The sequence below is a fragment of the Ostrinia furnacalis genome, unplaced genomic scaffold (genome assembly GCF_004193835.3).
Source record: "Ostrinia furnacalis isolate ACB-3 unplaced genomic scaffold, ASM419383v2 OfSCF1066, whole genome shotgun sequence".
Taxonomy (NCBI): Eukaryota; Metazoa; Arthropoda; class Insecta; order Lepidoptera; family Crambidae; genus Ostrinia; species Ostrinia furnacalis.
The window spans coordinates 290,039-302,725 of NW_021131305.1; the positions used below are offsets into that span (position 1 = coordinate 290,039).

The window sequence follows — 12,687 nt, forward strand, 5'->3', positions numbered from 1 at the left end:
TTATTTAATTTGTTCACATTCATAGAGATAAAAGGGAAACGAAGTTACTACAAATGTGAAATACATTATTCATCGTCTAATAATTTCAATTTTGATTATCGGGGAGTGACACTTTTACTCAATTTCTTTTACACAAGTCAAAGGTACAAAAAGATTAAACGAGGGTAAGTACGTTGTACTTATTTCGAAATAAAACACAGATTCGGTTTCAATTGTGTACTTTTCGTTTGTGTATGACTTCAATTTATATAATTTTCGACTCGATTCTCTCTCATTGTCATTTTCGACAGTGTAGAGTGGCTACAATAGTATGTACATTTAGAAATATGCGTAAGCAGGTACCAATAAATTTGGTGAAAATCTCCCATCGAAATAACAATTAACTTTTCGACGGACTTCATATAAGTAATAGATAATAACAATGTTAAAAAGTATAAAGATANTTAAGATAACGTAATGTTATTTACATCTTAGAAACTATGTGGTTTCAAAAACTAAAGATGACAAGGCAGAACTTAAAAATCAGAAGACATATTGCTGACTTGTATCTACATGGCTTCACGTTCAATTTCAGTCTTATTTGTACATAATAAATATGTGTAAGACATTCTTTTCTTATGTACAAGTTCCAAAAAAATATCGCCAAAAACAAATTTGTTGATTTGCGCTAACCTAACATGCTACGAACGTGTCAAGGTATTTGTGACCCTATTATGTACTAACTAAGAAGGTATTTTCAATCAATGCCAGGAATGGGATACTGAGACGTGTTCCTTGTAGGGTATGAAGACAGGCTTCTCAACGGCCACGGTCTGGTAGACTGGGACGCCCACGGTCTTGATGACTGGGACGGGTTTGACCACGTGAACCTCTTTGTAAACTGGCACGGTCTTGATGACGGGAACTGTCTTGATCACCGGAACGGTCTCGACGTGGTGGTGGTGGAGGGTGTGGATCTCGTGGGGGACGTGGATCTTGATACTGGAAAATAAACATGCCATTATTCAAACTTTTGTCAATAAAGTTCAATGACAATTTATTGTTAGGTCACGTCACCAACGTGGAATATTATGTACCAGCAGCAGGGTAGCAGATTAGAATCCCCAGCGCCTCATAATAATACAGGGTGAAATTGAAATCATTGCATCTTTTTTAATATAAATGTATATAGCTATAGTAGGTATAAGTATTCCCCAAATATAAGACAAATTCAATGAATTTATTGTATTTATTTCCACTATTCATTTGTACTAGTGTGCTCTTGCAAAGAGTTAAAGACGATTGTACAATCAAACTATAATTTTTTGTTGCAAAATAACTTCTATTACATCGAAATAAGATGGCAAAGCTGAAGGCTTACCGTGTGTGGTGAGGATCAGGCTCCGGCACCGGCAAAGCCACGCACGCAGCTGCCATCAGCAGAGCAAAAGTCAACTGGAAAGACAAAAAAATATAGTTATGTGCTATGTTACAAAAGAAAAAAAAATACGTTTCTTTTTGTAGAAAAATAAAACGATTGAAAATTAATTCAAAATGTCAATTTATGTTACAAAATATGTCATAATTTGTAAACTAATTAATACATCATCTAATGCGATCAATATACTTATTACTGCAGATTTTATTAGCAATTTAATTTTTTAACAAATTAAAAATTGTTTAATTAAATTGTAAAACTGAAATAGCTCCGATCTAATTATGACAATATTTAAACTGAAAAATCAATGATCAAATCCGTTTAAAAAGTGCTTTGCAAATTATTGTAATAATAACGATGGAGTTTGACAGATAGTACAGTCAACAGCTACATTTTAGTTGCAAAATGTAAGTAGCTATTGAAAAAAGGTGTTGATGTAAAAAGGTGAGATACAGGCCAAGAGCTTCCTCGTAGTGGATAAAAAAAAATAGCATCTATTACAACTGCATACGATCCACTGTTAAACTTAATGTGCCGTCTGTACTAGGATACACAGCCGGCTAGCCAAATAAGTCTTGCGCACACGCATGCCCTAAATAAAGACGTAACAGCGCAATTCTGCATAGTAATGCGTTTAAAAAGAGCCAGTTTATAAAAAATCGATATCGATAAAATATGGATCGATCGTTCAGACCTTTCGTTACTAGTTCCTGAATCTACCTGATTTTTTTCAAGAGATACTCTTAAGGATTTACTATGTTTTTGTTAAAGGATTTGCTACATTGGTTGCGGTCAGGTCAAAGTAGGATCAAGATACATTATGCGAGCTACATTTACTTTGAACTGAACGCAGATCACATTCAGCGCGACAAATCCTTTAATATCAGGCTTAAAGTAGGTATTTATCTCACGAATAAGTGCTATTTTTTTCGAGAATCGGTGGAACGTGACTGACCAGGTCAAAACCGCACTCAATGGTCCACTCCACGAGTGCACAAAGGCTGCAGTGAGGGAGGAATGGCGACGGATTGTGAGGCTTGCCACCGGACCTGGTGTGACGACCACGACCACTCTGGCAAGAGTGTAGCGACGAAGAAGAAGAGGGCAAAAATAGGGATGTAGTTCATATCCTGGATTTTGGAAGGAGGACAAAGAAGGACACGCGACAAAAACTCTAGATTGAAATTCACTGATATATTTTTATTTATTTCTTACATAATTTATGCAATGGACTTGTAGTTTAAAAACAGTTACGTAAAAGATGATTAACAGGATGGAATAGTCCGTGTTGCTTAATTATTAAAACAGTAACAATAAACTGGCCGATTAAGTACCTACTATGATAAAGCCGGTTTATAGCTGATTATGAGTGCCTATAATTTTGCACAGGGTAGGGTTTCTTAATTTTTAGAGCATCCTTGCTGAAAATACTATAATTATTAGGTAGTAAATTCTTAAGACAGAATAATTGACATAATATTAGACTTCCCCCAAACTACAGACTTTTAGTTGCTGATTGTTGGGCCCGATTCTAATTTGTATGAAGAATTGGCCGATATCAATGTGCGCACTTTCAAACATGTCCTTACTGATTAACAGCCCGACCCTATTATCGGCCGACAAAAAGTCTTAAGTCTGCGGTTTGGCTACACATGACCGCCTTTGTTTTATTGCCCTCAGTCTTGGTAAGTAATGTCTTGTTTATTATGATTCGAAAAGAAACGCAAAAAAATTGCAATTATAAACAATTTTTAAAAGTTGTCTGCGATTGATAAGAAAAAAAAATGGAGGGGTTGTTTTTAACACTTGTAGAAAAGAGCAAAGCTTATTGAAGATTACAGTATGTATTTAATAAACATTTCCTACGAATTCTTATAGAAGGTATGATTTTTTTCTAAAAGTCTTGTATTCACCGATTTACACATTTAAGTCCAATTATTAGTTTCTGTCTGTGGATACAAAAAATTAAAATATTTTGTTGGCGAACTAGAGTTTAAACTAAAAGTATGGTTAATTGTTTCTAATAGTGACAACCACAACAAAATAGCTTATTTTAATATGTCAATAATATTGTAAAATAATTTGTTTTGTTGTTATTATTACAAATGGTTTAGTTATTATAATTAATCAATCAAAAATTGATGTTTTCCCGATTTAGTGGTACAATTTAATTAATTTATATTTAAATATATAAATAAAGGACTCACAGCGATGTTGTAGATCATGTCGGCAGCCGGTGTGTCACTGTGGTGTGCGCCGGCGCATCGCGTTAATATGTACTACGGTTGTGTAAGCTCTGCGTTACGCTGCCTGGGCTTGCCCGGCGCGCTTAGCACGTTATGTTGCGCGTTACGCGAGGATTTGCGCTCCTGGGAAATTTATTAAATAAAATAAAAAACTTAAGATTAACTAAATATTTAGTCTATGTAGGTTCATTATTTGTATTATTCTTAATTAATCAGCAACATTTAATAATAAATAGAATCATCGTCTGCGTAGCTTAAAAAAACTTAAGATAAATGTTGATTACAGACGTGAAATGGCGTTTATATCGCGCAAATAAAATGTACTTAAAAAGAAGAAATAACACGAACAAAACCTGAAACCTATAAATAAAAATGACTAACGACTGTAACTCCAACAATAACCCTTTACGTTTTAATAATTACGTTTCTTAAGTTATGGACTATCAGAAACATCCTCGTGTGTGTAGGTAGGCCTTTTTGTTTTGTGGCACTTTTAAAAAGGTGAATTTTCCGATACATTTTCCTTTGAAATCCATGACTTATCTTGATTTTTATACGGTAGAAAAAAAACCTAACAGAAGAAGTTTATATTTAATAGGTAAAGACGCTACTAGACGTGAAACTACTCGTACCTTCTAAATTATGCATTAGCGATAAATCGAACATCGAGGTAGATACTTTATTACGTAACGTAGCTAGCACTAGAACACCTAGACTGATAAGTTTCCGATAGAGCCAGTCGGGAGAATATAATGCCTCCTGATAATATTTATACTTTCATCGCTCCTGTATCTTAAATGTTCTTATAAACTTAAACATACTTGAATGATAGGTGAAAATACACAGTTAATTGATCAAGTAATTATAAGTTACACACCTAATATAACGCGGTCAACATAGCAGCCGAAAATTACTCTCGGCAATATTAAGTAAGATATAAATGTCATCACTACCTGACTTACAACTATTCAACCGCTCCCGTGTCAAAATAAAAACATAAATCCCGAAGCGAGTTCAATATTTATTAACACGTACCATTTGCGTTACGCGCACGTTACGTTCTACATCTACTCGTTTGCTAGAAAATGCGTTTATTGAAGTGGACCGGGCTAACTCGTATTTTGTATAGCACAGTTTAGACGTCTATTGAGGGAATTCCAGATTGATAAACTTGCAATTCACAAACTAACATGAATCAAAACTCGTCTGATCAAAATTACCTAGGTAACAGTTTTTCGCCTAGTTTTTTCGGTTGTAGTTTGCTAGTGAGTGTTTTTACGCGCAATTTGTCAGTGAGAAAACGTTGTTTTGTTTAAACAGGCTTAAGACTCGTTTCTTTTTTACACTATTATAATATTACTCACATAAACACAGCAAATAATGATCACTTTTGATTTCTGACCAACGTCTGAAGTGAAGAATTAGACAACTCCAATTTTTCCACAAAGTTTTCACGAGTACATAATGAAGAAATAACGTGAATACACTTTAATAATTTCGGTACATTTAGTTCGCTTATTGTACCGTGAATATTGTCCAATATCGTTTTAAATAAATCATCAAAAGTACATGTGACGCGATATTGCAAGAATGTCGATTAACTAATTTTCAGGTTAATCCTATACAAAGTACTTTGATTAATTGGCCAGTAAAATGTTATTTTCAAAATCTATATTTCAGTCCACCAATTAGATGCTTAATAACGTGTGTAGTGTGCCTCGTACGTAGCACGAGTTATTAGTTTTAAATGAATCAGTTATTTTATATAACAATAATAATTTTAATGTTACATAATATGACCTACTTCATTAGCGGTGTTTTCAGTTATTGAATAATATTGTAGAAGTTCACGGCAATTATATTATGTTACTGTACGTTTTTTAGATATCGATTTATTTATTCTCACGCTTTAATAGGCATGTTTTTGTTTATGTTTTTCATTTATTTGTTACAAAACAAGACGAGTTCGCGTGTTCGTCTGTTAATTTGTTACTTACGGCTATATGAATTTCGATGTGGTTTCGCTCCAACAATGAATTTATAGGGCTATAATTTAGATTTTTTTTTAAATTGCATGCAATTCGACCCTGTAAATAAAAAAATGCCATGCGTGTTCGAAGACGCAGTTCACGTTTTAGTTTTTTATTTAGAATCTAAATTAGACCTACAAATAATACTAGTTTTCACACGCTAACTTTTCACGTATAATAATGTACTAATACAAGTAAATTGAGTATAGTTATTACGGAATCCCCTGGCGATTAATTCCACTACTGTCCACGGTTCACTGCATTCCAAGTGAGACGGTTACCTAGTTATTTATTAATCAGTTTCACTCTAGTATTACATTGTACTAACTCATGGTGTCAAGGACCACACACACAACGTAGTTTTGGTAAAGCAGTAGTTCGTCAATACTATCAAATAGTGGCTGAGTTTCATGCGCTGCTTATTTTCAGCACTGGCAGGTAAAATTTTCAAAAGAGAATAAATTACTGCTATAAAGTCATTAGGTATTAAGAAAAATAATGTTTTTTGAACCATCTTCATTTCAATCAAGACTATGAAGCAGTGTAAGGGATAAATGGAAGATATCATAGCTTCTAAAAGCTAATTTGCAAAAAATAAAATGAGTTTTATGACATCACTAATAGAAAAATATTGCTTTGTTTGAATCATCTACACAAAAAACCCTACATGATTATTTTTTCTAACAGTTATTAGATGAAGATGTTGGGAAAACCTATGACTAGAAAAGTAGTGTACAAACACAATTAATTATATTTTACTGGAGTTAAATCAATTGTTAGGTACGTATTATTAAACAATAGTAATTATAACGATAAATATTATGAAAGAATTTGATTTACAAGCATTAAAGTGACTTCATACGAATAAATAAATTAAGTTGGTGCAATTAGTCATCTATATTTCATGTGGCCGATTTACACTGCGCGGAAATTAGTCGAGTCAAGTCAAAAAACAGTGGGGTGGATATGAAAAATGAATGATTTTCATCCCCACCCCCCTGTTTTTTTGACTTGACTTGGCTTCGAAAAATAAATGTGCCTATAAAATAGTGCTAAATGAGTGCATGTATTACCTACTATACTTAATTTTTACTGTGTCAATCATAAGTAAGGTGTGTAATACCACTATTTAACGCTTGGGATGAGTTGCTGCTATTAAACATACATTGTTGTTGAAAAATCAACCCTATTACCTCTACACAAGACCCCTTAGCTTGACGTGCAGTCTATACCAATAACATATCCGTATGAAATTCCTGGAAAGGATATCATTAGGACCTCCTCATGGTAATGATATAATTATACCTTGTCTTGGTACCGTAGATTGCAATGAAATTTATTAGGTATTATTTTGGCTACTATTTACACATTGCACAGGCTTAGACAGTATAGGACGTCCGGCTCAAGGTGGACAGATGACCTCATAAAGTAAGGCGGTTATCACACTGCGCCGCGCTCCGCCGCGGAGCGCGGGACGACTGATTTAATCATTGTATGCAAGTACCTTAGTTTGTATAGAAAACACGCGCGGCACTTCACACTGACAACGCGTCTGCGCGCGGGATTTTTTATATGAAATCACGCGCTCCGCGGCGGAGCGCGGCGCAGTGTGATAACCGCCTTAGGAAGACGCTGGATACAGGCCGCTACCAACCGGTCAATCTCGAAATCATTGGGAGAGGCCTATGTTCAGCAGTGGACGTCCTGTAGCTGAAATGATGACGATTAGTAATTACTTATGCAAAACATAAATTACAATATTTTTTAAGTAAACCTTTACTATGGAAGAGTTCTGTTCTGTATTCGACAATGAAGTATCACCAATGACATGCATAGCACATGGCGGTTTAACAAGCTAGAATTTTAATGCAAGTAAACAAAACAAATTCCTATGCTACCTATCGGTTAGTATCGAATCTTAATCATTCCGAATCGATAATCGATTACCAAATACATCAAATAAAGAAGTCTACTATGGGCTATTGTGTAAAATGACGTAATTTGCAAATTCACTTGTTTTAAATTCTATGCGTTCNATAAATGTTAGTTATATACAAAATACAGGCTTATAAGTCTTCGCAGGTGGCGTTATAATTATGAGGCGGTAATAGAATTAAGTATGAATATTACTTTATTCTATTACCGACCGTAAAAAAAAACAGTAACCAGCTAAAATACCTACTTTAATGAAGACGTGATCAGTGAAGTATCATTTCTATTAGGTTTTATTTTATATCAAACAGGTACTAATTAGAATTTAACAGGTTTTTATAAAATCTATTGTCATACATTATTAGAGATATTCTTTAATGTTCATTGCAGTTTTATGCCAAACCTATGACAATTAACGTATGGCGTTAATTGATTTAATCATGTGAAATATTCTTATGAATCGATCAAGACAACAAAGTAGAGGTTAAATGCGTAATTAAAGATATAAATACTAAAATAAAAAACTTAATCAAAATTCTAACAACGCCATGGGTCGTTATTAGGAACCAAATTATGAAAAGTGTTTCTATTACCGCCCTTATTTAAAATTGTATTTAAGCCACAAAAATACAGCGAGAGGGCTATATTGAGGGTTTATTAAGGAAACTAAAGTACGAATTAATATTGTCATGCAAAAACATGTTGGTATACTCATTTTAAATGTGTTAAAATCGCTAATTAATAACAAGGTGCACCTTAAGTAGCTGGGAGCGCGTCAGTATGAAAAGTGCGTCCGTTGCGGGCGCGTCCCATTTAATGTCAAATAACTCCGTTTACTGGTTATTTACGAACACAAACTTTAATCGTTTTGATAGTCAATAAACATATCTAGATATTTTTTAGGTAACGTGTTTTCTGGAACCTGTTATTATGTCTTTTATGAAAGAAAGAAAAATAGGGCGGTAATAGGATACAAATTTTGGGGGGTCGTTAATAGGCGCACTTACGTTACTATTTGTATTAAAGTTGCGAACATCATTTCGAAAGGACTTCCATATCTGTCTATTGAGCTGCCGATGTGCCTTAGCGTCAACTAGGATTTCCGGTGACATTGAACGTCGTTCTGCCATGACGTTGAGGGTAGGGAGATATCCCTATTACAGTTTTATTGTTTTTGGATTATTTTAATTTTTGATATTCATTTTGATGTTGGTTCTTTCAATTTAATTTCAATGTTATAGGAATCTGATGTTGATGGTTACCATACCAATTTGTCAAACATTTATAAGTATTTAATAAGTAGGTATATTCTAGTGTTATTTAACAATTTTACAGATTTTGACTAAAATCGCATTAACAAAACAAATAAAATAAAATGAATAAATCAACATTTAGGTCAATAAAAGTGTGGCAAAATTAAACAAGTGTACTTATTCAATGGAAATATTCGTTTTTATAATACCTTGGTTGTGGCAAAACTAAATAAGTGACATGCAAAAACTAAATAACTGCAAATTAGTTGTAAAATACGGTTGTGGCAAAACTAAATAATTACATTTTTATTTTTTTTATTTAAAATAATACAAAATAACGTCATCGAAGAATATTGATTTAATAAAGGTAAATTTGCTGTATAAAATATCAAAAGACCGACAGTAAAATATTTTTACCCTTAAAAGTTATCGCCATTTTTAACGAAAAAAATCACAAAAACGTAAATATCTCGCAAGTTTGGTTTTGTCAGTTATTTAATTCTGCCACGACGGTGACGATATTATCTATACAGTATTCCAACTCGGCCATATTTTTGAAATAAATGTCAACAGCCGCGCGGTACGTCACCATATGACAACATGCGATAGGGCTGCCCACCTGTAGACCCTATTTTCATTACATCTACTGCCTACTTAGAATTTTTATCTAGTTTTGTGAATGTATTTTGTGATTGTAATTTTTATTTTATTTGGACAAACAAAATAACTTACTGAATGAAATAGGATAAAATGCATGTTGTTTTGTGATTAGTAGATTTAATTAAAAATTATATTTGTGTTAAGATTTAGTAATAAATCTTATAAATTTGCGACCGTAAAATGTATGCGCCTCGACTGAGGCGTACAAAATTCTTGATTATTATACAGGGTGTTAGGTAAATGGGTTTATAAGCCGACACTAGCCCATGTTAAAATGTGCATGTAAATGGTATACTTAGTGAAGTCAGAAAATTGAAATCATTTTAATAATTTTAATTTGCATACATAATATATATCTGATTTTATAAATTTTATTTTGTATGAAAATTAAACAAATTAAAATGATATCACTGACTTCACCATACCATTTATATGCATAATATGTTAACATGGGCTAGTGTTAGCTTATAAACCTATTTACCTAACACCCTGTATACTTAGTTGTAATTATTTTTATAAAAAAGAGCGCTTACTGTTTCAAAAACAACACATCATCCGTTTATTACCGTGGCACATTCGCGACACCCCCGACTTTTGCATGTCGAGCGCATACCGAGATTTGAATTTCGAAGGAAAATTCGCGTTTCGTCCGTTTATATGAAGTTACAATACTGTATGATAGTATTACCGTGGCTTAGCGGCCAATAAGCAAGCAGAATGGTACATTGCCATGTTTGTTTAAATTACAAGTTTTGCTTAGTTTGGGACTAGCGCTATGTAAAATAATTTCTTACTTCTGACATCCCTGAACCCGACATCATAATTTTTACCTCTTTATTTTTTTCAAATCGCAAGGTTGATTTTCTCTTAGTATACCGATCACGACCGTNGATGACGATTAGTAATTACTTATGCAAAACATAAATTACAATATTTTTTAAGTAAACCTTTACTATGGAAGAGTTCTGTTCTGTATTCGACAATGAAGTATCACCAATGACATGCATAGCACATGGCGGTTTAACAAGCTAGAATTTTAATGCAAGTAAACAAAACAAATTCCTATGCTACCTATCGGTTAGTATCGAATCTTAATCATTCCGAATCGATAATCGATTACCAAATACATCAAATAAAGAAGTCTACTATGGGCTATTGTGTAAAATGACGTAATTTGCAAATTCACTTGTTTTAAATTCTATGCGTTCTGCCATTTTGTCATTCCGTGTGTATGTGGTCCCGTTTCGCTCACCTAGTTTACATGACTTGTGTTATTTCCTTACTTCGTAAATACCATTTGCATTCCATTTAAGTAGAGGGTTTCGTTTAAAAATAAGTCAGTACTGCCTTTTAGATGGTACTCGCAGGTAGGTGCAATTGATAGTAGAGTTGATAGTAGAGCGGCCAACAAAAACAGCTCTGTGAGGCAGCTCTTGATTTAGAAGTCTCTTATATCATTCTATCGATTATCATTTTTTTTTATTCGTTGCAAAATATTTGGAAAAAGGAAACAAAAATAAATCACTATCCGTTTTTAAAAATAGAACGCACAAGCCGTGTAAATTCGAATAATAAAAAAAAACAATACACTATCTGTATAACACAAAAGAGATCTTTATCCAGCTAATGATAAAAATTGTCGCACAAACACTAACGGAATAAGTTCAAAAGATGCAAAATGCAGCAAAAAAGCAAGTTCTGCCAATTTCCAAATGCGCTGCCGCTCACAGCGCGCGCAATCAGGTGTATTTCCCAGGCGGCGTCCGCGTCTTCCTAGCAATTGTTGAATATATGCAATAGTGCTGTTCGCTCTGGCCCGAATGGGACGGAACGGGACGCTTTGGGACTGATACAGACCGTTTTCGGGAACATAGATCAATAAAAGATTACACGGTTGCGTTGATGATTCGACTTCAAGATGGAAGAAGCATCGATAGCAAAAAGATATGGTCGTCTGTATCACCTGGATAAATATTTTTTAATTTTCAATTCCAAAAGGTTTATTTTATTTATGTATCAAAATAATGATGTCGATAAAAAATATGAAAATAACTTTATAGAGACCGGTAAACCTTTGCGTGTTACTCGTATTAAAGCTATCCGTGAGACAATTACATAATTAATTACTATTTTTGTGCACGANCGTTTTCATTATTACTTAATAAACAATACACTCTAGAGAAGGCTCAATAAGGTTTTGGCGGTAGTTAGAAACGAGAAATATTTTGAAACATAAGATCTTTTGCGTGTTTGTTAATTCTCAATACATAGATCAAGAGATATCAAACTATCTCTTATGAATACTTCGGATCTGTATAATACGTCAAATTTAAAAATAAATTCGTAAAGAAACACAGTTTGATTTACTTGTATACTATACAAACAAATACAAAAGCCCATAATAAAACCTCTACAATGCAGAAATGTCAGGCCGTTTGATATTGAATACTAAAAAGCCTGTTCAAAATCGGGACAGCGGATAAATTTTTAACAACTGACCGCTCTAGCCCGCCACGCGGTGCTTTTTGTTCGAAAGTTGCCTTGCACCGCATGAAATGACTTTTGTAGTAGGTACAGAAAAGTTAGTATTTTGTTTAATGTGTCTGAAATAAAGGCTACCAAAGTGCGGTCTCTAAAGGAATTGTTTTTACACCCCGCTGTATTTTAAGGAACCATAATTTTCCATTTTCCTGAGCACTTTTGTAAACAGTGAGATGTCTGTGTATGCTAATAATATGCATTACAGCAGAATAATAGCGGTAGTATAAAATAACTAAAGTAGTTTCGTTTTAATACTTTATGTTACGTTAAAAAGTCGTTATTAAGTTACCTTTGAGTTTATAGGAAAGATGTTAATCCCGCTTTTCTTATTACGTATTTTATAATATCCCATTAATTATTTAGCGTAAAATATAAGCCGCCTGAGTTGTCATTAGGCGGGCCTATCATCACATTAACATCTTTATACGCCGTAATATAATATGTACAGGCGACAGCACGTCAGAATACACATTTTTGTAGCAAAATAACTCTTATTACCGGTAGATAAGTTATGTTTAGGTTAAAGTGCCGTTCGTACGTAAGTGCCGCCATTAAACTGTACGGACGTGAAACACGAAACTCTATTAATAATTACCTGAAATTATTAT

At 33.6% G+C, this 12,687-nt stretch overlaps 1 protein-coding gene across 1 annotated transcript; it reads right to left on the reverse strand.

The window, feature by feature from the left end:
* Window positions 1-485: 485 nt before the first annotated feature.
* On the reverse strand, window positions 486-3,725 carry LOC114351021 (uncharacterized). Its single transcript, XM_028302059.1, has 3 exons — window positions 3,625-3,725; window positions 1,361-1,434; window positions 486-981 (listed from the first exon to the last, which is right to left on the reverse strand). The coding sequence occupies exons 1-3, from the start codon at window positions 3,640-3,642 to the stop codon at window positions 741-743; spliced, it is 333 nt and encodes a 110-aa protein (XP_028157860.1). The 5' UTR covers window positions 3,643-3,725; the 3' UTR covers window positions 486-740.
* Between the last annotated feature and the right edge of the window lie 8,962 nt (window positions 3,726-12,687).

Coding starts and splice junctions, on each gene's coding strand:
- LOC114351021 (XM_028302059.1), bottom strand. Junction 982..1,360: donor CCTGATCCTCACCACACACG/GTAAGCCTTCAG, acceptor TTTATTTTCCAG/TATCAAGATCCACGTCCCCC.